Below are 25,381 nucleotides of genomic sequence, written 5' to 3'. Positions count from 1 at the left end.
TACTGAATTATATTACATTTCTTTACTTAATTTTATTAAACTTTGAAAGCATCCGAAAATAAATAAATGAGCATCTATCTATATACATATGGAAAGCTATTTGGTCCCTAAGTGGCACCACCGATCTCAGCAGCTCTTACGTTGTGTAGCCATAGTAGCGAACTATCAATCTTATAGCATTTCTGTATTCAACTATATTACATTTTGAACTGTGTCTAAATGAATAATTTTGTATCTATCTATGTATATATGTGCAAAACTATTTGGTACCCTTGTAGTACCCAAAGGCCTCTTTATTTTCTATCAATTCTCAGTAGTACCAGAAGGCCTCTTTATTATGTGTTAGGGAATTATACTACATTTTTATTAAACTTTGAAAGCATCTGAGAATAAATAAATGTGTCTCTCTATCTATATACATGTGGAAAACTATTTGGTCCCTAAGTGGCACCACTGATCTCAGCAGCTCTTACATTGTGTAGCCATAGTAGCGAGAAATCTCCATCTCTCTTTCCCTCTCAATGAAGCACTGCACTCTCCCCAAAGCAGTGTACTTGGCAGCATTCTCACGCTCTTGTTGAGCCTTCTTCTTCATGGCTTCCCGCTCTGGCCTCTGCTGTTTGGTGATGGGAGTTGATACTACTTGCCCAAGAACATTGGGTTTCCTCCATGGAATTGGTTGTAAGGCAAAGTCTTGGAGAAGATATTGGTTGTGAGGCTTGGGTGGTTGTGACTGGGGCTTGGTCCCAACAGTGGGAACGGGTTGCCACTGGACAGAGGTGCAAGATGATGTTTTGTAGGGTGCAGGCCCAGAAGCAGCAGACCGAGGGACACTAGGCTGGGTAGAAGTGGTCACACCTGACTGAATGGCATGGGTCAAAACAGACTGAGCTGGCTTGGCAGGACGCATCCAAGATGGGTTGGCAGTAGCTGGTTGGGATTGGTTGACTGCCATGGGTTGAGCTGAGCTAGCAGGGCCAGGCTGGGCAGGGTAAGCCCCAGTGGGTCTGCGTGAGGCCAGAGACTGTGGCCTCCGATTGATTATTGGTCGAGGTGGAGGTTTCTCCAGGGTCAGAAAAGGCAAAGGTACCAATTTTACCTTCCCAGGTGGTGGAGGCTCATGAATTGCTGAAGAGAGACTCTCTTTTTCAGCACTGATATCTGGGTTCTGGGCTTTGACTTGTGTTTTCTCAGGACCCTTAACCGCCAGCCATGGTTTCATAGCTGGGCATGGACGGGGGTCTTGGGTAGTGCCTGAGTGTCCCGGGGCCCGGGAGGAAGAGAGCCCAGTTTTCTTATCATTCTTCTTCCCCAGTGCGTGGAAAACCTGCACCGACTCCAGCATGTGCATGCCGAGACAGCTCCGAGGCTTCTTAAAGGCCTCTTGGCAAAGCTCAGGTTGCTTCCTCTTCCATTTCATCTTGGGCACAGTTGGCTTCTCTTCCGCCTTGACTTTATTGCCTGGCTGCTTCTTCTCCTGAGCTTTCCTGGAGTTGTTTTCTCTGGTCCTCTTGGTCTTTTCCTGCCCATGGCCCTTAGCCTTGCTGTTCCTTCTGGATGCAGCTTTCTGAGGTTTGTTGTTAGAGTGCTTGGATGTGTGCTCAGGGGCCCCAATACTGTCTGCATCCCTGTGAGCACCTTCTCCTTCCAATGTGCACTCTAGGTCCCTTGGCTGCATTTTGGCCTGAGGAGTTCCATCAGGACACTCTGAGGCTTTATGTTTGTTCTTCCTCATTGGCTCACTAGGACCCTTTATGCCACTTGTGATTTCCTGCCCCTGTTTCACCATGATGGCTCTGGTGTCATTGGATTTTGTTATTGTGGGACTTTCAGGTTGGTCAAAGTCTTCCAAGGAACTGAAAAGCTCAGGAAGGTGAAAATCCCCCACCAGTGCAGTGAGGTCTCCAAACCCACTGCTGCATTCAATCCCATTTTCAAGTGTGCCTTGGTCCTCAAGACTCAGGCTGTTGTTTCCCTGATGGGTATTTTCAGAATGTGGCTTCTCCTCTTGGTCCAGAGGACCAATGGAGGCCAGAAGCTGGTGGATTTCAGGGATGTCTAAAGGGAGTAGTGGAGGATCCTGGTTCTCCATTGCAATCTGGTAGGCATCCAGCGGCTCTGAGAGCATGGTGTTAATCTCACACAAATTCTGAATCTCTGTTTTTTCCTGGCTTTGGTTTGGGGGCAATGCCAAGGAATCAGTAGGTCTCTGGACTAGAGTTTTTATGGAAATGTCCCCAAGTTCAGATTGTGAGTTTCTCTCAATTATTTGGCTTTTTCTGTTTTTGCAGGCATATGGGATTTCTGGAGGCTGTGGCAGACAAAATGTCTGTTTTGGAAGTTGTAATCCCAAGGAAGCCTCCATCCCTAGGGAAGTTTCCATCCCTGCAAAGGAATCAAGGACGATGGTAAGTAGGATGCTCCCCCTTCCCAGCAACACACTATTCAGGGAAACCACCTATGGTGGAGAAAGAATTTCTATTAACTCTTTTGAAGGACCACTGACAGGTATCTGTTAAGAATTGCGTGTTATTTACAGGTGATCCCTTGTTGTCTTACTTTTGGGCTGGTACATCACCATGGCAGCATGGGTTTCTGGTAAGGCACTTGTCTCCTCTGTGGGAAATACAGAAAAACTGTTTTATGAAGTCTTTCAATCTCAAATAGGAGCCTCTCAATTCTCTCCACACTCCCCAGAGTGTAAGAACACTTAACACCATGAACTAGGAGAGGGTGGAGCTGTTACTCATGAAATCAATGTGAAAGGTCAGGGGTTTTGAACTCCTGTGTTGGACAGCATCTCTACATACAGAGGTTAAATCCTGCAGTCAATTAAGGAACAACTAAACTGTCACACCCTGATATGTGTTGATGTATTTTTCTAAGAGACCAAAGTAAAATTAGGGAAGTAAATTTGTAGTGTGGTGGTGTAGCTGGACTGAAGTGCAAAAATAGTGAACAGTGGCTTCCTTCTGTGTGCTCCTAGAGGTCTCTTAATAGCATGGATGGCCATTGTACTTTCCTGCATGCTTCTCTTACAGAGTCTGAAAATGGGGACTGCTGAACAAGTTTAGTGGTTAAAATCTCAAGACTAAAATTCTGGGGATCTGTGGACCACAGCTGAAAACTGGACCCTCCTTTCGAATGGTAATCTCATCCCTTCCCCTTCTTGCTGTTTTTACTCACCTTGAAAATGTGTTCCTTCTCTATTTTGAGTGGACACAGAGTAGTAGATCAGAGGTGTAGGGACTGATGGTAGGACATTTGTGGGCTGAAGTTCCTTCAGCACTGTCACCATTTCTGGTTGAGGGGCAGCAGCACCACTTCCTGCATATGGCACAGAGCCATAGGACTGCAGGCAGGGGCCATGTTCTTCAGAGAGCAGAGTCGCCAGAGAGTTTTGATCATAGTAGTAGACCTGGCTTCCTTCTTGGTGGGGTAGTGAGAGGCTCTGTCCCTGATTTGCAATCTGAGTTCGTGTCACCTGAACAAGCCTAGCAGATAGTGGTGTATACCCAGGGACCATGATATTGGATTCAGAAGTTTTTTCACACTGGGATGTCATAGACAGGGAATAATCTGCTGTGTTCTGGTTAGTGACAGTCAGATTAAAGTCCCTGAGTGAAGATGAGCTCTTTTCAGCACTTCCTGGGATATACCACTCAGAAATACTTGGATGTGATGCAGGTGCCATGGGAATCTGGTTCTGGCCAGTAACCCCAGACACCATGGCTGTGCTAGCATGTTGATAAAGGTAGGCACTGCCCATGAGTGGCTGAAAGGAGGTGCCACAGGTTGAGGGCAGTAACCATGCTGAAGTGGCAGCTGGAGCAGAGGCTCTGGAGAAGTTGCAGACACTTCCTGTCAGGGAAGCTGCATTCGTCACCACAGGAAGAGAGAGCTGCAAAGAGTCTGCAGTTCCATGTAAAGAAGAATTTTGGAAATTTTCTGTAGGAAGAAGAGGGTGGTGAAATATTGATGAGACAGGCAGATTCTTACGATATTCGAGGAACAATGTCATCTTAATGTTGTAGTAATCAAGAGGGTCCTTATTCCAATAATCATTGAGAGACCCCAAATCAGTCCATTTAGGATGGCTGCAAGTAGTCTTCTGATTACCTGCCTTTTCTCTCAAATTGGGCACAGAAGTCCCAAGTGGTCTGCTTCACACATTGTTCCCTAAAAGCATGCTTCTACCTGTCCAACTAGTGAGCCTGCACTAGTATTGACTCATGAATTTGCCCTAGAACTGAAGCATTTTCGAACTCAGAGAAAACCCCAACATTACCAGTTAGCAAATGAGTACACCAAGGGTCAGGGAAATGAGATTGACTTGTTCAAAATCAGCAACAGGTTATGGAAACCTGCTCCCTGGCCAGGACTCTTGTTCCAAAGACGAGAAGTCTGGAGAAACAGAAGTTTGTTTTTTCCCTGTTCATAGTAAAGTGCACTTTGCTTGTGCACTTTGCTTGTGAGGGTAACATGACATTTCCTAGAGCTCAGTTTTACCATCCAAATGGTAATTTAAGCGTCATTCTTTCCCTCTTCAAACCTATGTACTGATGCTACATGAAAATGACTACCTGAAAGTAAGTTTCTCAAGAAATGCTTCTTGAAAAAACTTGAAACTTTCTGAGCTTCAGGTTACTCATCTTTAGTGTCGTTATAGTAACACCAACAGTGATAATTCATGGATGAATAAAAGTGACATATAAGATTCATATGGGGGTTGGGTTTGTGGCTCAGCATTAGACCACTTGCATAGCACATGCGAGGCCCTGGGTTCAATCCTCAGCACCACGTAAAAATAAATGAAATAAAGGTATTGTGTAGAACTACAACTAATAAATAAATGTTACAAAAAAGTTTCATATTGGGAGAGATTCAAGATGATCTGGAAAGATAGAAGCAAAAATAGAAAACGACACAGAACTAAAAGGAATGACTAGATAGTAATGAACTTGTGGATATGTAGCAAAAGGGAGTGCATAGCAAATTTGCTAAGAAATGAGGTTCTGTTATCATGTATACAATATTAGAAAAGTGAATGTGTCTCTTGGATTTTAGTGAATACTGTTGATCAAAACATAGGTCACTATTGGACGTGATTTTGAATGAATTTTCCACCAGTACATATAGACAGAGAATCTATTTCCAAAAAAGTTTATAATAAGCCTCAAAATTAGGTAAAAGTTTACAGATGGGTAGCCACGTGGAAAAGCAAAAACTGAAGCCAAAAGCACTATGAATCTGGGCATGGTGTGGTGGGCCTCTGGTCCAAGCACTCGGGAGCCTGAGGCAGTGGGATTGCAGGAAACCAGGAATTCAAAGTCACTCTGGGCAATTCATCAAGATCCTATCTGAGAAACCAAATAAATTGTGCTGGAGATATAGCTTGTGGTGGCATGCTTTCCTAGCACGCATGAGACCCTGTGTTCAATCCTCAGAACTGGAAAGAAGAGAAGAAAGGAAGAAAGATTGAATGAGAGGAAGGAACGAAGGAACAAGGAGCAAGGTAGGGAGGAAAAGAGAGAAATGGAGGGAGTGAGGGAAAGAAGAAAGGAAGGAGGACAGAAGGAAGTAAGCAAGAAATTTTGTACATACTAGAGAAAAAACAATAAGTGTAAAGTAATTTCATTACTGTGCTTGTTTACCTTCCTCTAACGATTACCCACACCCAATAAAAGACATTAATTCCACTAGGTAGATATTTCAATTAATATAAACACTTTCTCTGATAGTCATTTCAGTTATAAAATAACAGAAAAAAATGCTTTAACAAAATCATGGAAGCCTAGTGTATAATCATATTTAAAAGTAAATCTTGTCCTTGTAGTCTGAGAAACCCATCACCACTATAATAAAAAAAGAAAATTAAAACAAATTTTGTCTTTTATTCTGACATTTTCTTCTCCCTTTATATTAATACAAAATTAAAACAAAAATGTTTGAGCTACCCTACTCCCCAGCCCCAAACAATTATTTGAAATGTAGATAAAACAAAAAGTCTCTACATAATTACTTAAATAAACTTGGAATTAGGGTGTGAGCTTGAATTTTTATTCTTATATAGTTCTTTCTTTTGATTATTAGATTTAGAAATCATCAATGACTATCTGTATATAGTCTGTTTTAGAAAGAAAACGCTTGTAAAGATGAAAAACAGCTCTGCCTTGACAGGTTATATCACACAAAGGAATGTGTCCTTCTGATGCAGGTTTGGACAAAACAGTTTTTAGAAATCCCTGTAGTTTAAAAATCAGAACAAAATAGGACATGGAAAATGCTTATCCCCAGCTCTGTCTAGAACCACTTTCTTCAGCATGTTTGGAGGAAGAGTCATTTTTGTTTCAAAAGTAATTTATTATTATTTGCTAACAATTCATTCAACAAGTATGTATTGAATAACAGCCATTTTAGCATAGATATGTCTTAAAAGAACTCTTCAAGGAAGAGTCATTTCCAAAACATACTTCTTAAATGTTCATGTTCAAAGAGTCAAAGTCATCTGTGTTCAAAGGGGCCACACCAAAAAACACCAAATATCCAAATGTGACTTTCCTCATAAACTGTTTTCTCCAGTGGTACCCTAATTCTAACCTTAGTTTCCTTGCTAGTCCATGAACCTCAACATTCTCTAAAACAGCCTCATTTAAGATTTCACTCTATACTCTGAGTCAATTTAAAATCTTTGCTTCTCTTTCACATACCTCCCAACCAACCTCCTTTTTCTTGAGAACATCATGCTCTTCCTCTCTTTTCTTCTGACATTTTCTTCTCCCTCTCATATTTTCTTCTCCAGAGAGTTCCTGTTGCTCGGTCCCTAAACAGTCACAAACTTGCTTCCCGAGAACATCTGCCTTCTTACAGCCCTGTCTCCTGCTCCCCTCTCCCTGTTTCTCTTTTCACCTAGTTTAAATATGAAACTCCCAGATATGTGAATGTCCCTTTTTTTAATGCCCCAGTCAAAATTTGAAATACTGAATTGGAATTTTGGTAGAGTGATACTGTTACAGAGCAAACCTCTTGGATTCTACCCCACCTAGGATTTCTCTCTTTCAGTTGAAACAAACACACCCCCAAAATCTGATTTCCCTCTGTAAAAACATGCCCCTAAAGACTCAATATTAGAGAATTAAGGGACCAGTGTGTTATCCTCATGCAGCAGATGAGGAAACAGATTTTTGTGAGAGAGCACAAGATGGTTCACAGTTCCATACCTAGAATATGTCAAAGTCAAAAGTGAAATTAGGTGTCCAGATTACTAGTTCCATCCGTCCCCTATTATTCTAAGCTCTTTAGACTCCATTAGTAAATTTAGGCAGGGAAAAGTCTAATGAAAAACTTTCAAAAGTTTCTTTCCGTACCTGACATGGTCAGAGAAGAGGTCACATCAATTGCAGATACAAAGGATGAGGAGACCACCCCAGAGGATGTGTGGGTGGCTGAGGCTAGAGAATGCATGTTTCCCAGTATGGAGGTCACTGGTCACTGTTTACTGGCCACTGGCCACTCTGATGACTGGTTACTGGTTACTGGTCACTTGCGATGATCCAAATTTGTTTACAACTGCATGGCAAGCCTAAGATTCTATCAGGTGGCAGTAGGTTTGGTGGGGGAATGATGTCACAAAACTGGCCGTTTAAAGGTATGAAGTAGCCAATAGGGTGGTCAGACTCCCAAGGAGAAGGTGGGATTGGGTGGGTAAAATGACAAGAGAGTTGATTGGGTGGAGAAGGTGACAGGAGAGGTATAATAGAAGCTAAATGGCTCTCTGAACTGGTGAAACCCTGCAAGAGGCACATGGTAGGTCCATTTTCACTATACTTTTGTTTTCTGGGAATTATTTCATTGTTCTATCTTTTTTTAATATTTATTTTTTAGTTGGACACAATAGTTTTGTAATTTTTATGTGGTTCTGAGGATCATATGTAGGGTCTCTAACGTTCTAGGCAAGTGGTCTACCGCTGAGCCACAACACAAGCTCTCATTGTTCTTTCTTAATGTTGATTAAAAATTATTCATGAATATTATGTTTCACATCATAGTAGGTCTTAGTGTGTATTTAATAGTGTGAATATAAGCGTATGTATATAATAATTTTATATTACATCTACAGTTAATATCCATGGATATGGAAGAAAGAGACATGTAGGGTAAGCAAGTAAGTGTAGTTGTTCTGGAACCATAGAAGTTGATCTGAGTAGTAAACTTACTGCTACCTTTAAGGATGAAAAAAAGAGATTCAAAAGCTTTTATTGGGCTGGGGTGGTGGCTCAGTAGTACAACACTTGCCTAACATATGTGAGACACTGGATTTATTTCTCAGGACCACATATAAATAAAGGAATAAAATAAATGTTCAACAACAACTAAAAAAAAATTTTTTAAAGAGCTTTTTTTTTAGTCTTAGATACATGCAAAATTTTTATTTTATTCTTTTATTTTTATGTGGTGCTGAGGATCAAACCCTGTGCCTCATACATGCTAGGTGATCCCACTACCACTGAGTCACAACCTCAGCACTAAAGAGCTCTTTATGGCTAAAGAGTATGGTAATGTTCTTTGAGTGCACCCTGTAGTGAGTAATGTGGTCAAGGTTCTCTTTTAGTTTCTCCTTGAATCCTACTGTCTTTGGGCTGGGCTGGGCCAGGTGGGACTTGTAACTCTTCTGCTCCCTTTTGCCTACCCCTCTTCATTGTAGACATTCTTTCATGGACAAGCTTTGATTTTGCATTCATATACTTCTCAATATTACCTTCTTCCAACTTCTAGATGCAGGGCTCTTCTTTTCTATGACCTGATTCTTTGAAAAATATACTCTGAACAATGGAAACAAACACTCAAGAGGTAGAAGACCCAACTCTCCATAAAATTTCCCTGTTCTATAATTTGGTTGTAATTCTTTCAGCCATAATTTCCTGTGGACAGCTCCCTGGGTCACGTGGACATCCTGCCATCAGGCTCATTCATTTGAAAGAGGCACTGAGGATCCTTTCTCTCTTTTTATGTAAGTGAATCCAGTGTGGCAGTTACTGTGACTTCCTCTCCCTTGCAAACAGCCACTGTAGAATCTTGGGCTACTCACATTCTTTGTCTGGCATGCTTGGGTGGAAGGCCAGGAGAATCCTTAAAAGACAATATTAGATGTCACTGTGTCCTTCCGTAACCTCTCTCAGTCACTTTCTTTTTCTCCCGAACACAAGTTAATTCCTCCTTTGAAGTGGTGGTGTTCTTTTATAAATTTGAGCACATCCAACCCCACCAGATGTCACATATTCTTATGAAGTGTGAACAAGGAAGGTGATGTTCAGTGGGTATTTTGTCAGACTTAGCAGTTTAATTTCAGTGCATAGTCAAAGACATCGTCTTCCCAGTGCCCCCAGATTGCTGTTGCAGACCCCCATTGAAGCCCCTTTGAGGTGTGCTTTGAGGTTTATGGCAGCTTCACAGACACAAGCTGCTGATCTGCATCTTGCTGCATTCTGCTTGCTGGGGTTGGGATCTCATCACACTGTCCCCACCACAGTCAGAGGCTCCATGGGGAATAGAGCACTGTCCTCCCACATGGGGAAGTGCCTCTAAAGCAGGCTTTGGGTGGGAAGGAAGGTGTGGAGCCCAGGAGGCACATAGGGAATCAGGCCCTCCTGACCCTGTTGTATTGGTTATGCGGTTCTAATAAAAGGCTGGTGTCGATGTGGTCCAACCTGAGCATTGTTTTCAGTTCTGAGTTTCAGATCAACCATTCTAAAACATCAAATTCAATACACAGTGCTCCTTTGAAATTTGGGTAAAAAAATTATACAACCAGATATATAATCATTTTTGTATTTTTTCTATGTTGTGAAAACCAAAATTGTAATTTTATAAGTCTTTGATTCACTAAAATTATATAATTTAAATGTATTTTTTGTATATTTAGAAATAAGGAGTTCAAAGACTATGCTTAAACTTTCTATGCATGCATTTGAAAGCTGTTTTTACCTGATAATGTTAATGTAGTAATAAGTTGTATTCATAAAATACTGATCTGTGTTGCATTTCAAAATAAATTGGTGTGTGCTCTGCCTGGAAAAAAAAAAAGACAATATTAGGAGAATATAAGGAAACTGAGGGTAAAGAAAAAAGAGGTTAACATTAATTTTTTTGTAAGAAACATGTCAGCACTCTTTGGTCTCATTTTGTGCTAGTTAGTAGACACATATAAGTTTTTATGGGAGGGGTCCTGGGACTTTAAACCAGGGGCAATTTACCATTGTTTCACATCCTCAGCCCTTTTCAGTTTTCATTTTGAGACAGAGTCTCGCTAAGTTGATTAAGGCCTTGCTAAGTTGCTGTGGCTGCTCTTGAACTTGTGAGCCTCGTGAGTTTCTGGTATTACAGGTTGTGCCGCGGTGCCTATAATATAAATTTAAAAATATATAATAGACATTTAAAATATATATATATATATATATATATATGTAGCTAGCTACAAGGTCCAGAAACTGCCATGAATTCTATATAATGAAGATAAAATTTTAAATATTATTTTGTTTTATGTCATATCATCTCATTTTTTCACTCATTAGTGTGTAGACTGTGGAGAGCTTTTAAAGGCTCTGGATTTTCAACTCACTTGGAATCCAATATTGGAAGACATATTGCATGTTTTTCTTATGTTTGAAGCATCATGTATTAATGTGACCTGATGGATTTGTGGAGGAAATTAAGGAAAGGCATGTGGAAGAAGCATTTTTGTAAGCTATTCTATGCACCCAGGATTAAGTGTGCTGGTGTTCAGCCCAACTTGACCTAGAATACTTTTGCTTTTGATCCCCTGTAAAGGCTTATTTTACTAACTTCTCCTGTAAGTGGGATGAAGTAAGTCAGGCCTAAATTGCTAATGATTTCTATTTATACATGGACTGAGCTGATTTAGGGGAGTAAATCAATCTATGGATTTAAGCATTTTCCTTGGTGGTAAGCTTTTATGGAAGCCTGGATGGATCTCTCTGGGTACTCCTCTAGATCCAGTGAGTAGATAGTGTGCAACTCAAGATGTCAGAGCCCAGAGGAAGACAAGCTCATATAAAGGATAAAATACTCATATATAAAACTCATAATAAAGGTAAATATTGCATTAATAGGTGCATTTTCCCATCTCTTCCACTGCTTATTATGAAATATGATTTTTTGATGGTTGTAAGTGGGATAATTCTTACTTTAGAAGGAATTGTGGAATGTTGGCAATGTAAATATATAGCTGGAACTATGTAAAGTTTTTCAAGGCTCTTTTTATTGTCTTTAGCTCAGTTTCATACTTTAGATAACTTACTTTTGTAAAACTGGTATGTAAGATGAGACTAAGAGCACATAAATAATAAGTATCTGCAAGCCAGGTCATGCCCTATGTTCTCATAGAATTCAGGGAATCCATAGGTACTACAGGTTAAGGTGGTAGGTGTGAGACTGGTTGTTATGTGGTATATTATTTAGCTTTCTGTTACTGAAAAAAAACACCTGACATAATCGCCTTATAAAGAAAAAGGATTTATTTTGGTTCACAGCTTTGGAGATTTCAGTTCACAGTCAGTTGGCTGTGTTGCGTTTGGGCTTGTGGCAAAGCAGCACATCATGGAAGGGAGTGCATGGTGGAACAAGCTGCTTACCTCATGACTGGGATGGAAGGGGAGAGAAGGGTGGGGAAGAGGAGATATTGGGCCCCATTGTCCCCTTGAAGCCTAGGTCCTCGATGACCAAAAGATCTCCTACTAGACACCCCTTTTTTTCTAGTGCTGGAGGTGAATCCAGGATCTCTGAGCTATCACCAGCTACTCTTTTAAAATCTTATTTTGAGACAGGGTCTTGCTCAGGTACTCATGCTTGCCTGGAATCTGAGATCATTCTTCTCATCCTCACAGTTAGCTGAGATTATAAACATACATCATTGTGCCTGGTTTAGTCCCTACCTCTTAAATGTTCCACAATTTCCCACTAGTGCCAAGCTGGAGACTAAGCTTTTAGGGACATTCCAGTTCAAACTTTATAGCATATGGCAAGATGATTTCTGAGAGCAAGAGAATTTGTACATCCTAAAATATTCAGGTCCAATATACACTTACAGTTAGGCAAATGCTGTTTGCCTCTCCCGGTCTCCAGGCCTGATAAATATTTTCTCTTCATAATTCAATTGTAGCTTGTAGTCTCAGCATCATCATATACTCTAAAACAAGTCTAAAATGTGGTCAGAAGTTCTATAGAGCTTTGGTCCAACACTCTGGAACCTAGCATCAAGTCCTCCCCTGACCTAAACCTTCAGTTTTTATATTGAGGGTATTGTCCCAGGGACAATCCCATCCCTGAATTTTGTACTGATCCAATAGCTGAGACTCATGTTGGGAACATACCTTCTATCCCTGATGCCCTTCCATGTTTTCTCCATATTCTCTTTTTGGTATTCTTAAAGACTTGAAATCTTCTAGCCTCTATATGGTACGTAGGTGCTACCGATACTGTCACATATTTTTTAGTGCCAGCTACTTACCTGTAGCTACAGATATCCCTTCCTCCTGTCTCTATTTTCCATTCTAGTGTACTAGGTATTCGTGAATACATTCTTTTACCCCTTGTTGGAATCACCCTTCTCCAAGGCCTACTCTTTGCCAGTTCCCATACTTCCTGGAGACTCTATCCTGCCTAGGTCTGGGTTTTGTTGTGTCAACTATAATTGAGTTTGTTGTTGTCCTACTTCTGTCTTTTTGAAAATGTAAAGTGTAAGACCAACATTCCTATCCTAGTTTCTGAAAATTGTGCCATGTTTTATCCTTTTTTAATAGTTGTACTATTTATTTATTCTAGCCTACTGATATGGACCCAGTTTTAATTATGGGTGAAATTTCAGAATTGTAAATGCTTGTGAGTTGAAAATTGGTTGGAATATGACAGTTCCCAAATATTAAAGCTAATGTGGTCTTTTTGCCCACTCCTTCACTCATTCAATCATTTAATAATTGACTTTTCTGACCATCAGTTTACCCAACTCAGAAATTGTTGTGAAGATTGATAATAGTACATGTAAGGTGCTTAAAAACATTAGAAAGAAAAAAGTAAAATTTACTTTAAAATACTATAACTATCATAATTATCTATGGTTTAATTTGGAATTTAGTACTTTTTTCTGTCTTGAGACACACTGTTCTTTGCTCTTCTACTTGTAGTTGAATTCAGAGTTTTCCTAACATGTTTAGTCCTGATGCCTGATAAGTATGTGCACATATTGCACTGAGTTGCATTCTTAAGTCTCTCAGTTTTGGTTTGTTTTTGGTATTTGCTAAAACATAAGAGTTACCTACTTTAGCATGTTATGTAATAGTAACCCAGTAAAAGTCTGTCTATGAATAGGAGTATAAGTTGACACAATTTTGGTAGATCATTAAGCAGTATCCTTCTAAATTTAAAGTTGTGTATCCTTAATTTTAGATTTTTTTCTAGGTATTTCTATTTCTAGATATAGTTGTACATATGTGTAAGGATATTGCATTGCATGGTCTGTAACAGAAGACCAAAACCTTACACAAAAGTTTGTAATAACTAGAGGTCCTTCAACATGGGACCGGTGAAATAAACGCTGTTACTTTCAGTTATGTTACTTGTAGTTCATGCAATGCTCTATAGTCATTAAAAAACTTGGATATACGTATAAATGGTAAAAAAAAATCAATATTTTAGGCACATGGTAGACGTATCCTAAGCTGTTCTAATGTAAGTAGAGGATATACAGATATGTGAAAGTAGATATTTCTATAAGATACACAAAATGTAAATGTAAACACTAGGTCACATCTCAAAGAACACGTTAGGAACTGGGTGCAGTGGGACCTAATTTTTTATTGCAGGTCCTGTACCATTTGAACTCAGTGAAGTGCTCACAGAAACTCACAAACCTGTGCTAGAGGCCTCCGGCCACAGATGGCACTGTCTCCGCCAAAGTCCTGTTTGTCAATCTAGCGACAAAGCAAACCAGCCTGTGATTTCATCACGAGGGGCGGTGGCCCAGGCGCAGTGGCAACACGCCTGGCACTGAGTGGGTAGATGCCAGGGAGGCTCTTCCTACTCTGTATCTTGTTCTGGCACCCAGGAGCTGACTGAAATCTTCGACCCTTTGACCCGCTGGCATTGGGTGGACGGCATCTTGGCACCCACCTTAGTCAATGGCGTCACAGCCCCAGTGGCTGGGGCCGGCCACCCGACTTTTCTGGCCATCTCTCAGCAATGAGGAAGGATAGAAACCGCATCGCAAAAAGGTAATATGCCCTGGGTGCTGGGGATGGCCCTTCTGGCTCTTAGCTTCTGGGCGTGGGATCTTGACTTTCCATGTCTTGTATCTTAGCCTCTCACTGTCGCTGCCAGGAGCTTGGCACACGCACCAAGCTGGGATTAGAGACTTTGCCCCTGCCTGCGCCACTCACAGAAGCTGAAAGAAGCTGTAGAGGTCAGTGAATTCGCCCACCCTTTTAAAAAAGGAAGGCTCTATCCATTGCTCCTTGGCTTTGAGGCGGGACTTGGTGTTGCGGATGCTCCTTAATCATCCAAATGGAACCCCCTCCTCAATTGAACCACAGAATATATGAGTAAAAAGATTTCAATTTGAGCCTGACGCGGTGGAGCACACCTGTAATCCCAGTGGCTCAGGAGGCTGAGAGAAGAGAATGTGGAGAGATGCCAAGGAACTCAGTGAGAGTTCAAAATAAGGCTTGGGATCTGGCAGAGAGCCCCTCAGTTCAATCCCTGTACCAAATAAATAAAATATAAAATAAGAAAATAAATATGAATGAATTTCTCAGTATCTGGAGTGAGACCTGTCTTGAAAAGTTCTTTTCCATTATTTTCAGGAATCACCGAAGGCAAACTGGAGCTTCCTAACAAGTGTCACCTGAGAGATCTTCCTGTAATCCAGGTGGTTAGTGTTGAGACTCTGTTCATATTTGCAGCGAAACGGTTTACACCTTGAAAGCTTCCTTCCTCCTCTCTAAGCTTACATTAAGTCCCTTTCATTTGATCTCCTGAATATCTTTTGAATCAGCCAGCTTTTGAATCTCCTTCAACATCATAATGCAGGTCTTGCCTGACCTATGGCAGTGAAGTCCAGTGGTGTCCATAGATCTATTCTTTCCATTTTTCCAGTATGTTTTTTGCAGAAATCTTTTAAATAAGTCATTAAAAACTGAAATTGAAATGGAACTGGAAGAAGTTCATAGTTCTGATAGACATCAGAGTAAAGCATTATTTTGAGAATAAAAGGAATCTCCTTACATGGTCTACAGGGTCCTGTAAGGTCTGGGATCCTCTCTGCCTCCCCAGCCTCATTTCTTGCTTCTCTTGACTTTCTGTGCTTCAGATATATTGAATTAACTATAGTTAATTTTAACTTGTACTATATAAGTGAGCGCAAATATTACTTTTCAGGGTTGACTCCTAGTATTTTCAAGAGAAGTTCACAGTCCCTTTTCTTTGAAGAATTTTCAAACATAAAGTTTAAATTCTCTACTGGTTGAATTTGATACTATCAGATGTATGAAGATGAAAACATCATGTTTAGTGAAAGAATTGAATTTAAACTATTGTCCTGTGTTTGTTTTAATAACACCTCGGTATTTGGAGATGGTGTTAGCTTTTGTCAGGGATGCAGAAGTTCTGACCATCTGATTTTAGATATTGCTTATTTCTGGAGACCTTCATTCTGTTGCCTTGGATCTGTTTTCCAGATGGGCAGATGGGAAGAAGGGTTACTATCAGGCAGGGATGAATAAGTTAAGTGGCAGAATGAGAAGCAGAGAATAGGGACATGCTCTGTGGGCTATGACTGTGGTATTCCAGAAGCCTTTATTCTGTGCAGGGAGACAAGGCTAACATACAGTTTGACTAACTAAAAACATATCCAATAGGTGGAAAGACCACCTCCCATTTGGACAGAGGATGCCTGAGACTGGATTCAGTGCTCTCAAAGTTCCTTTGCAAAAGGTAAGCAAAAGTTAATTCTGTATTCTTTCAGAAATCTAAATTCACCACAGAATACTGGTTTTGCTTTCTTTTCCTTTTCCAAATTAATATAGAATTTTAGTATACACACCTACATATGTAATTTTTAGTATACACACCTACATATGTAAATTTTAGTATACACACCTACATATGTAAATTTAACACTAGACAAAAATTCATTCAAAACAAATTGTTCACTACAGTGTTGTTAAAAAAAACTTTCCTTGTAATGTACTCATCATAAACATAGGTTCCTTTTTGCGGTATGGGTTAAAAGCCCTGGTATCCTCCCTTCCAGGTGGGAATCTGAAGGCAAGGAGTGCCCTTTTTTTCTTTGGTGGCTGTGTAGGCCACATGGCCATCAAAGAGTCGAGTTGTGTGGCCATCAGAGGAATAACATGGACTTCTCAGAGTGAGAGTATAATGAAGCTATGACACTTTGTGGTGAGGAGCTTTTTTTCTGGGAGGTTTTTTGGGGATGTAGCTGCTTATAATCATGCTACAATTGGCCTCTGTTATGAGATGACATTGACTATGCCTTCTCCACCCAACTTCCTGTAGATTTTACACATATGCAAATAATGGAACCCTTATTTATGGCTGTTTCTGTGACTTATGAGTCAAAAGTCATACATCCATATGGTCTGCGTTCCACAAAGCCAGAGCTGGGGGTTTGGGAGGAGAGCTTTTATATTCAGGCAACATGACTTCATTGTTTATGTTCCTAGCCACATTTCTAGAATAGAAAAAAAAGCTTTTTTGGCTCTTCTTATCTCTCAGAGCCATGCCATGGTGTTATTATTTATGATAATACAGTGTTATTATTTATGAAATTACAGGTATTTGGGTTGAATTTGAATAATTCCAGCATGTTGTCCAGGATACTCAGCTTTTGCAACTTTCTACACAGTGTCATAGCTTTTTGTTGTCTTGTCTGCTTATACCTGTGACCCTGTGTGCCAGCGCTTGATACACCACTATATTTAGAAGCATGGCTAGCTGTAGCCAGACTGGAAACATGGAGTAGGTCCTTCAACAATGTCTTTCCATTGAATGAATGTCCTGTGGAATTCAGCCAAATTACTTATTTTCACAAATAATATTAAGAACCAGCTTCCACTGTATTCTACAGTGTTTTTTTAAAATTTATTTATTTATTCTAATTTGTTATACATAACAGCAGAATGCATTTCAAATCATAGTACACATATAGAGCACAATTTTTCATGTCTCTGGTTGTACACAAAGAACACACCATTCGTGTCTTCATACATGTACTTAGGGTAATACTGTCCATCTCATTCCAACATCTTTCCTAACCCCTGCCCCTTACCTCTCCCTCCCTCCCCTTTGCCCTATCTAAACTTCCTCCATTCCTCTCATTCACCCCATTATGGATCAGCACCCACATATCAGAGAAAACATTTGACCTTTGGTTTTTTGGGATTGGCTTACTTCACTAAGGATGGTATTCTCCAACTCCATCCATTTACCTGCAAATGCCATGATTGTATTCTCTTTTAAAGCTTTGTAATATTCCATTGTGTATATATACCACCGTTTCTTTATGCATTCATCTACTGAGGGACACCTCAGTTGGTTCCATAGTCTAGCTATTGTGAATTGAGCTGCTATAAACCTTGATGTGGCTGCATCACTAGAGTATACTGATTTTAAATCCTTTGGGTATAAACAAAGTGTGGGATAGCTGGGTGAAATGGTGCTTCCATTCCCAATTTTCTGAGGAATCTCCATACTGCTTTCCATAGTGGTTGCACCAATTTGCAGTACCATCAGCAATGTATGAGTGTACCTTTTTCACCACATCTTCTCCAACATTTTTTGTAGCCTGTATTCTTGATGATTGCCATTCTGACAGGAGTGAGATCAAATCTTCGTTTTGATTTGCATTTCTCTAATTGCTGGAGATGTTGAACACTTTTTCATATATTTGATGATCAGTTGTATTTATTCATTTGTGAAGTGTCTGTTCAGTTCCTTAGCCCATTTATTGATTGGGTTATTTGGTTTTTTTTTTTGTTTGTTTGTTTTTTTTGGTGTTCACTGCTTTGAGTTCTTTATATTTCTTAGAGGTTAATCCTTTATCTTAGGTACATGTGGTAAAGATTTTATCCCAATCTGTAGGTTCTATCCTCATGTTATTAATTGTTTCCTTTGGCTGAGAAGAAGCCTTTCAATTTGAATCCATCCCATTTATTGATTCTTGTTTTACTTCTTGTGTTCTAGGAGTCTCGGATTTATTTATTTATTTTTTTGTTGTTATTGTTGTTTTTTTTTGGGGGGGGGGGTGTTAAGTTTTTTGAGTTCTTTAGATATCCTAGAGATTGGTGCTCTGATTCACCTGTGGTAAAAATTTGCTGCCATTCTGTAGGCTCTCTCTTCACCTCACTGATTGTTTCATTGTTTCTTTTGCTGAGAAGAAGCTTTTCAGTTTGCATCCATCTCATTTATTGATTCTTGATTTTCATTTCTTGCACTATAGACGTCTGGTAAAGGAAGTCAGGGCCAAATCCTACATGATAAAGATTTGGTCTTTTTTTTTCTATTAGGCTCAGGGATTTTGGTTTAATTCCTAAGTCTTTGATCCACTTTGAGTTGAGTTTTGTGCATGGTGAGAGAGGGAGCAGCTTAATTTCATTTTGCTGCATATGGATTTCCAGTTTTCCCAGCACCATTTGTTGAAGAGGCTATCTTTCCTCCAGTGTATGTTTTGGGTGCCTTTCTCTAGTACGAGATACTGTATTTATGTGGTTTTGTCTATGTGTCCTCTATTCCGTACCGTTGGTCTACAAGTCTACTTTGGTGCCAATACCTTGCTATGTTTGTTACTTTTGCTTCCTGCTTCACTCTTCTTGCTAAGGATTGCTTTGCCTATTCTGGCTCTCCTATTTCTCTTTAGTTGATAACCAAAGGACTTAAAAACAGCATACTACAGGGACACTTGCCACATCAATGTTTGTAGCAGCACAATTCACAATAGCTAAAATGTGGAACCAACCTAGATGCCCTTCAATAGATGAATGGATAAAAAAACTGTGGCATTTATACACAATATTACTCAGCAATAAAAGAGAATAAAATTATGGCATTTGCAGGTAAATGGATGGATTAGTGAAGTTAACTAATGCAAAAAAAAATGCCAAATGTTTTCTCTGATATAAAGAGGCTGATTCATAGTTGTGTAGCAATAGGGGAGCATGGGAGGAATAGACGAACTCAAGATAGAGCAGTGATTTGGGGGGGGAACAGAGGGGGCATGGGATTAGAAAAGATGGTGGAGTGTGATGGACATCATTATCTAAAGTACTTTTATGAAGACACGAATTGGTGTGAATGTAGTTTGTATACAACCAGAGAGATGAAAACTTGTGCCCTATGTGTGTGTAATAAGAATTGTAGTGCATTCCACTGTTGTATATAAATAAGAATAATAGGAAAATAAAAAAGAAAAAGTTAATTTAAAAAAAGATTTCTTATACAACATGGTGAGTACATGGTTCAGGCTTTCTTTCTTCTTTTTTGTAGGAGCTGAATTTTTAATTTAATTTGAAATATTTTAATTGATACATAATTGTACATATTTATGGTGTATAGGGTGATATTTCAATATATGTATACACACAATGTATAATAGTCAGGATAATTGGCGTATATATTACATTTCAAATATATATCTTTGTGTTAGAGAACATTCAAAATCCTATTAAGAAGTCATTTTGAAATATGCAGTTCATTGTGTCAAACTCAGGTTACCTACCCTATAAAACATTGGTTTTCTCCCCCAACAGCACCCCTATACCTGTAAACCATCCTCTCTCCAAACTTCACTCCCCAACTTTTTCCAGCCTCTACTAATCACTATTTTACTCTCTCTTAGGAGAATGAACTTTTTGAGCTTCTACATACACATGAGAACATATACAAATATTTCCGCCTGTGTGAAATGAAACCCTTTGGTTACCTGGCTACAGCATACCAATCTCCTGATTTTTCTTCTAGTTCAGTGGTAAGTTTTTTGTTTGTTATTCCAATTCTTTACTTCTTAATGTTGGAATACTCCAGGGGTTAGACCTTTGCCATTTTCTCTTTTTCAGCTGCATTAAGTGATTTTTATCTAATACCATGGTTATTTCCTAATGACTCCCAGATTAATTTTCAAGCCCTAAATTATGCTGTGAAATTCAATTTTCTATTCAACCTCTTGAACCCAACATGGGCAAAATAAAACTCAAGTCCATGCTTCTCCAAACCTTCCTCCAGTTTGCCTCATTTCTATCTCAGAATTCACCTACTTGTTCAAGAAAAGAAAATCTAGGAGTTGTGTTTTATTTTTCACATTTCTTCCTCCTTATATACAAGTCATCAATAAATCCTAATTTCTCTATCTTTGAAACAGAGACTGAATGCAAAATGTAACCACTTGTCCGTCATCTGTGAAACTAACCTAAGACTCTTGCCTGGAATATAGTAATAACCTATTTGGTCTCCCTGCTTTTCCCTCAACCCTCTTCTTTCCTACCTTTCCATTATAGCTTCATATTTCATACAAGGAAGCCAAATTGTACCACTCTACTTCTCAATCTCACTAGTGGCCTCATTTACATATATATCCGTACTAGGCTAAATGGACCTTTCGTAAAATAGTCTCTGCCTTTCTCCCCTAGTTCTTATGACTCTTTTTTTTTATATTTTTATGAGAGATAGATAGACAGAGAGAGAGAGAGAGAAATATTTTTAATATTTATTTTTCAGTTTTCGGTGGACACAACATCTTTATTTTATTTTTATGTAGTGCTGAGGATTGAACCCAGTGTCCCGCACATGCCAGGCAAGTGTGTTACCGCTTGAGCCATATTCCCAGACCAAACTCTTTTTTCTTAATCAGTATGCTGCATCCTCACCAGCCTCTGCTATTCCTAAACATGCCGCAGAAGTTAACATTTAGGACCTTTTCACTGCCTTAACCTCTCTGCAGAATGTTCTTTCCTAGTGGCATGGCTTATATGCTTATGAGATTCTCTTCCTATGTTGCCTCTTTAGACACACCTTCCCTAAACACCTTATTTATAGTAGCAACCACCTCCACATTCTGCCCCAATCCTTGCTTTTTCTTCTTAGCACCTGATGTTATATATTGCTTATAATGTTTTGGTTAGTCTTCTTCACTGGGATGTAAACTCCATAAAAGCAGGTACATTATATGGGATACAGCTGTATAACCAGCACACTGAAGAATACCTGGCACATGGTAAGGAATCTAATACATATTAATTCAGTCTATGAGTGGATGAATGGGATTTCTGTTATCCAATAACATAGTTTTTGTTTGAATGAATAGGATATTAAAGAAAGTTAAGGATGTGCCCATAAAGACAAAGTTGAATTCAGATTCATTCCTCTCAGATGATACAAATTTTTTTTAAGACTAGGAGAGTTATTCAGTAGTAGTAAAGAAAAAATTTATTTTTTTAAATACTATTTTAGTTGTTGGTGGGCTTTATTTGTTTACTAATTTTTATTCATTTACTATGCAGAGAATTGAACCTAGTGTGCCTCACATATGCAAAGCAAGCTTTCTGCCACTGAGGTACAACCCCAGTGATTCAAAATTTATATTTTTCAACAAGAGAGTTTACTTTATATGAAATTCATAAAAAGCCTCAGTGTTACTTTTGAATGGAAAGTTGCACTTAGTGTATTTAGGCCTGAACATTTAAAAAGCAGATATATACATACACACACAAATACAATAATTTTATGAAACCCTTCAGTATAAACAGAAGCGTCTTGATTATCCCCCATCCTTTCCCCTTTCTTCCCAAAACAAATTTTTACCAGGAGGCCATCAGCTACTCAAGGCTCTTAGAGTTCTATCTGTTGTATCTTTTGAATTTGGTACTGCTGCGCCTGTTCATAAGAAAACATGGCAATATCTACATTGGTTTCACAGAGGCAGCAAAGTATTCTGCATGAGTATTTCTGTGAATTTTCTACCACTGTGCAGCTGATAGTTTACAAAAATATGGAAAATCCCACCACGAAACAGATGTCTTTCTTCGTGTATAATTTGCTAGAAGGCAGAGCATGGTTAGGAGGTCAGTTTTCACAGTGAGATGAAAAATCTAAATTATGAAATATAGGTAGCCACACCAAGGCCCTCCCAAGCCATGGACAGAAGGCTGTTCTGAGTACTCCTGGAAGATGGCAGTCTGTTAGTGAAATGAATAGGGAAACACAAGTTGAGCCACTTGGCTTCTCCAGAATTGAGGAAGGATTTTAAGCCAGCATGTTCTGTTTGGATGTCAACATTCATTTAACTTTTATCACGGTGGCTGTGCTCTCTGATAAGGGGACAGCTATGATCATGGCACAGAAGAATTATGAATATTACTTCCTATGAAGACTTTCAAGCCGAGTAACCCTTCTGAGAAGAAATGCTCTCAATACCAGTTCCATTACTTCCCCCAAAGAGAGCTCATGTTTATTGTCCTTTCTTCTGGACTTTCCTGCACCAGAAAAGGAAGCAGCAAAGCTTAATAGAGAAGGTCAATTGACTCAATTTAAACTATTGTATTACTTACTACTAGAGGTTTTTCTAGGATTTGGAGGTCAATATATGTTTCTTTCTCAAGTGGTTTGCACGTGCATAGGCAGCCAACCATGGTTGTCAAGTAATGATAAAATGTTCATAGATAGATCTTGCTGCTGAAAAAGGAGTCTGATTTTGCCTTTTGAACCAACTCGGTATTCTTGGTAGCAGTCAAACTTTCATGATACCTATGCATAATATATCAGAGCTGGTTCAGTATACTGGTACCCAGGCTGAGGAGTGCAGAGTCAAAGATCCCAGGAGGAAATAGTACCACTAAAGGGCGGTCATAATTTACATAGTGTCACATACCTTCTCATAGAAATCCAAATGAAGTCTAATAAGAAAGTACTGCTACTCTCCAATGATATTGCAGTAGTGGACAGCCATCCTACATAGTGAATCATAGACACAGAGTTCATGAACCCACCCAAGGTTGTCTCTAGAAGACTGCTTGTCACAGGTTTCATGCGAATGTCCCCAGAAAGCCACAGCAGCCAATTTTGCAATGGTTCTTTCAGACTGTGAAGAACACTGCACTTGAAAGAAATGGCTGATGTAAAGAAGAGCTGTGCTGGATGGTCAAAAAGAAGAGGCTTCACATCTGAGAATCTACTAAAAGGAATGCAGCTTAGGAACTGAAGGAATTGTGACCAACAACAGAGGCCATCCCAGAGAGGAAGGCTCTTAGACAGGAACAAAACCCTTCCTGTAGGAAGCAGTGGGCCCTGATGATAGAGTCCAGGAAGTTGGGAAAGTCTATCTCCATGTTCATAAATTTTCATTTTATACTAAATACATTCTTGTTGTAATATTTGCTCAACCAGTGATAGAGAATTCAGTAAGATCAACTCATCTTTGACACAGTTACTATAGGGAAGTAGCAGAGTTGTTCAAAATGAGCCCATCTGAGCAGTGGAAAGTCAAACATCTTCACAATCAAAGGCCCTTCCCACCACAGCATGAGTCTCTTTTGTGTTCCTTGAATCTCTCACAAATGTGCCTGCTACTGTGCATTTCTTGGAGGCTCTGTGAAGCTAGAGTTTCTGAGACCAACTCCAGGGCTCCCTCTGATGCACAGCATGGTAAACCACCACAGCCCTGTTGCAGTGCACTTCTGGTTCTTGAAAAGCTCCAGGTGGAGTACCATTCTCTTCCTTTACTCATGTCTAAAGCAGTTTCTGTCTACTGCTAAGTCCTTCTTATTAAGACTCAGGTTAAATCTGTTCCACTTCCTTTATGGATTTATTGAGCACTTACTTAGTAATGGATTCTTTTAATTGCCTCCATTCAGTGATATCTGCTTCCTCAAAATTCCTAGTGCTTGTATGGTACGTAGTATGAGAATGCTATTTATTTTTTATTGTATGTTTTCCATCTCTCCAGAGTGATTGGACACATTTTGTGGACATGTACTCTGGGCCTTACATATATTTTATATTCCTAGGGCCTACCAAAAGTATGTGCTTTAACCTTGAATGGTATAGGTAATGGCTAGATCTTTCTACTAAATTTAGAATTTGGTATTTCTAACTCTAATATTAATCAGTTCAAGTCAAGGGACTCTGAAAAGTAACCAAATACATAGTCAACAGATCCAAAGTGACTACACTATATAGTCCTTGGTTCCTTCTGTGAAGGATTTGGTACAAAGAAAAACTGACCCTGATCATTTTCTCTGAGAGTCCTGGGAGATCAAGGAAAAAGAAACAGTCTCAGTTCAGGAAAGAATGAGTTTGTTTGTTTATTTGTTTTTTGTTTATTTATTTATTTGCCACTTTTCCACAGAGAATTCCATGTGTTTCTACGCCCCGAGCAGTGTTGGCACTGGCTGACTGGAGAAACTGTGGACACAGCTTCCTGGGCACCTGCACATGGCACAATCCATGGATTATAGGAACTGGACTCGAGAGGGGAGAGTCTGAGACCATGAGGCTGAATCATTCCAAGCAGACCTCACAGCTGCTAGCACTGGGAGAGCAATGCTAAGCCACTGGACTCCCTGCAACTTCAAACATTGAGTGGGCATCTCACTCTAATGGCATCAAAAATGTGTTGTAAAGTCTCTTCTGCAGCCTTTATCCAGAGCTCATTAGGAGATGTGATGGTTAATTTTAGGTATCAGCTTTACTGCATTAAGGAATAGAAACATGGTAAAGAATTACTTCTGGGTGAGACTTTCAGGGGTGTTCTGAAGGAAATTGATGTGTGGTTGTACAGAATGAGTGGGAAATATCTACCCTCAATATGGGTGGGCACAATGCAGTCAGCTTCGGGCCCACATAGGAACACAAGAAAGGCAGAGGTAAGTCACTCGTCTTTTTCTGCCCCTGAGAAATAAAAAGTGTTCATTTTAGAGGATGGATTCCAAGACTGGCACCAAGTGACTCCTAGATTCTCAGGTCTTTGGACTTGGGCTGAGAATTAGGCCATTAGCTTCCTTGGTTGTGAGGCTTTTGGATGTCGACTGAGCCACATGACCAGCATTGCAGGGTCTCCATCTTGGAAAAAGGCTTCTGTGAGATTTCTCATCTTCTGTAATTATATGAGCCATGTGGTCTCTGCCTAGTCTTCAGAGTATGTTGTAGAAAGCCTGAGAGCATGGACGGAGGCATGACCAGGATCAGAGCCACCAAAGAGAGTTCCCTTTGGGGCAATGACTTGGCATTGTAGGAGTAGGGCAGCCCCTCAAGACCCTAGAACCAAAGAGCCATCATCCAACAATTCCAGTCTGGACAAGATGAGGGC

At 39.7% G+C, this 25,381-nt stretch overlaps 1 protein-coding gene, 1 long non-coding RNA gene and 1 pseudogene across 2 annotated transcripts; 1 reads left to right on the top strand and 2 right to left on the bottom strand.

Moving 5' to 3' along the window:
* Positions 1-469: 469 nt before the first annotated feature.
* On the bottom strand, positions 470-7,464 carry LOC143380497 (uncharacterized protein C2orf78-like). Its single transcript, XM_076833562.2, has 3 exons — positions 7,368-7,464; positions 3,187-3,948; positions 470-2,385 (listed from the first exon to the last, which is right to left on the bottom strand). The coding sequence occupies exons 1-3, from the start codon at positions 7,462-7,464 to the stop codon at positions 470-472; spliced, it is 2,775 nt and encodes a 924-aa protein (XP_076689677.2).
* Positions 7,465-14,121: 6,657 nt separating this feature from the next.
* LOC143380653 (uncharacterized) lies at positions 14,122-14,920 on the top strand. Its single transcript, XR_013088675.1, has 3 exons — positions 14,122-14,285; positions 14,372-14,473; positions 14,874-14,920. It is a non-coding gene; the product is annotated as an uncharacterized LOC143380653 (long non-coding RNA).
* Positions 14,921-22,406: 7,486 nt separating this feature from the next.
* Positions 22,407-24,306, bottom strand: LOC143380679 (centromere protein I pseudogene; annotated as a pseudogene).
* Positions 24,307-25,381: the final 1,075 nt, after the last annotated feature.

Source organism: Callospermophilus lateralis, chromosome 14 (assembly GCF_048772815.1).
Source record: "Callospermophilus lateralis isolate mCalLat2 chromosome 14, mCalLat2.hap1, whole genome shotgun sequence".
Lineage (NCBI taxonomy): Eukaryota > Metazoa > Chordata > Mammalia > Rodentia > Sciuridae > Callospermophilus > Callospermophilus lateralis.
The sequence above is the reverse complement of the archived record's forward strand: the minus strand, read 5'-3'. Positions and strand labels throughout refer to the sequence as shown.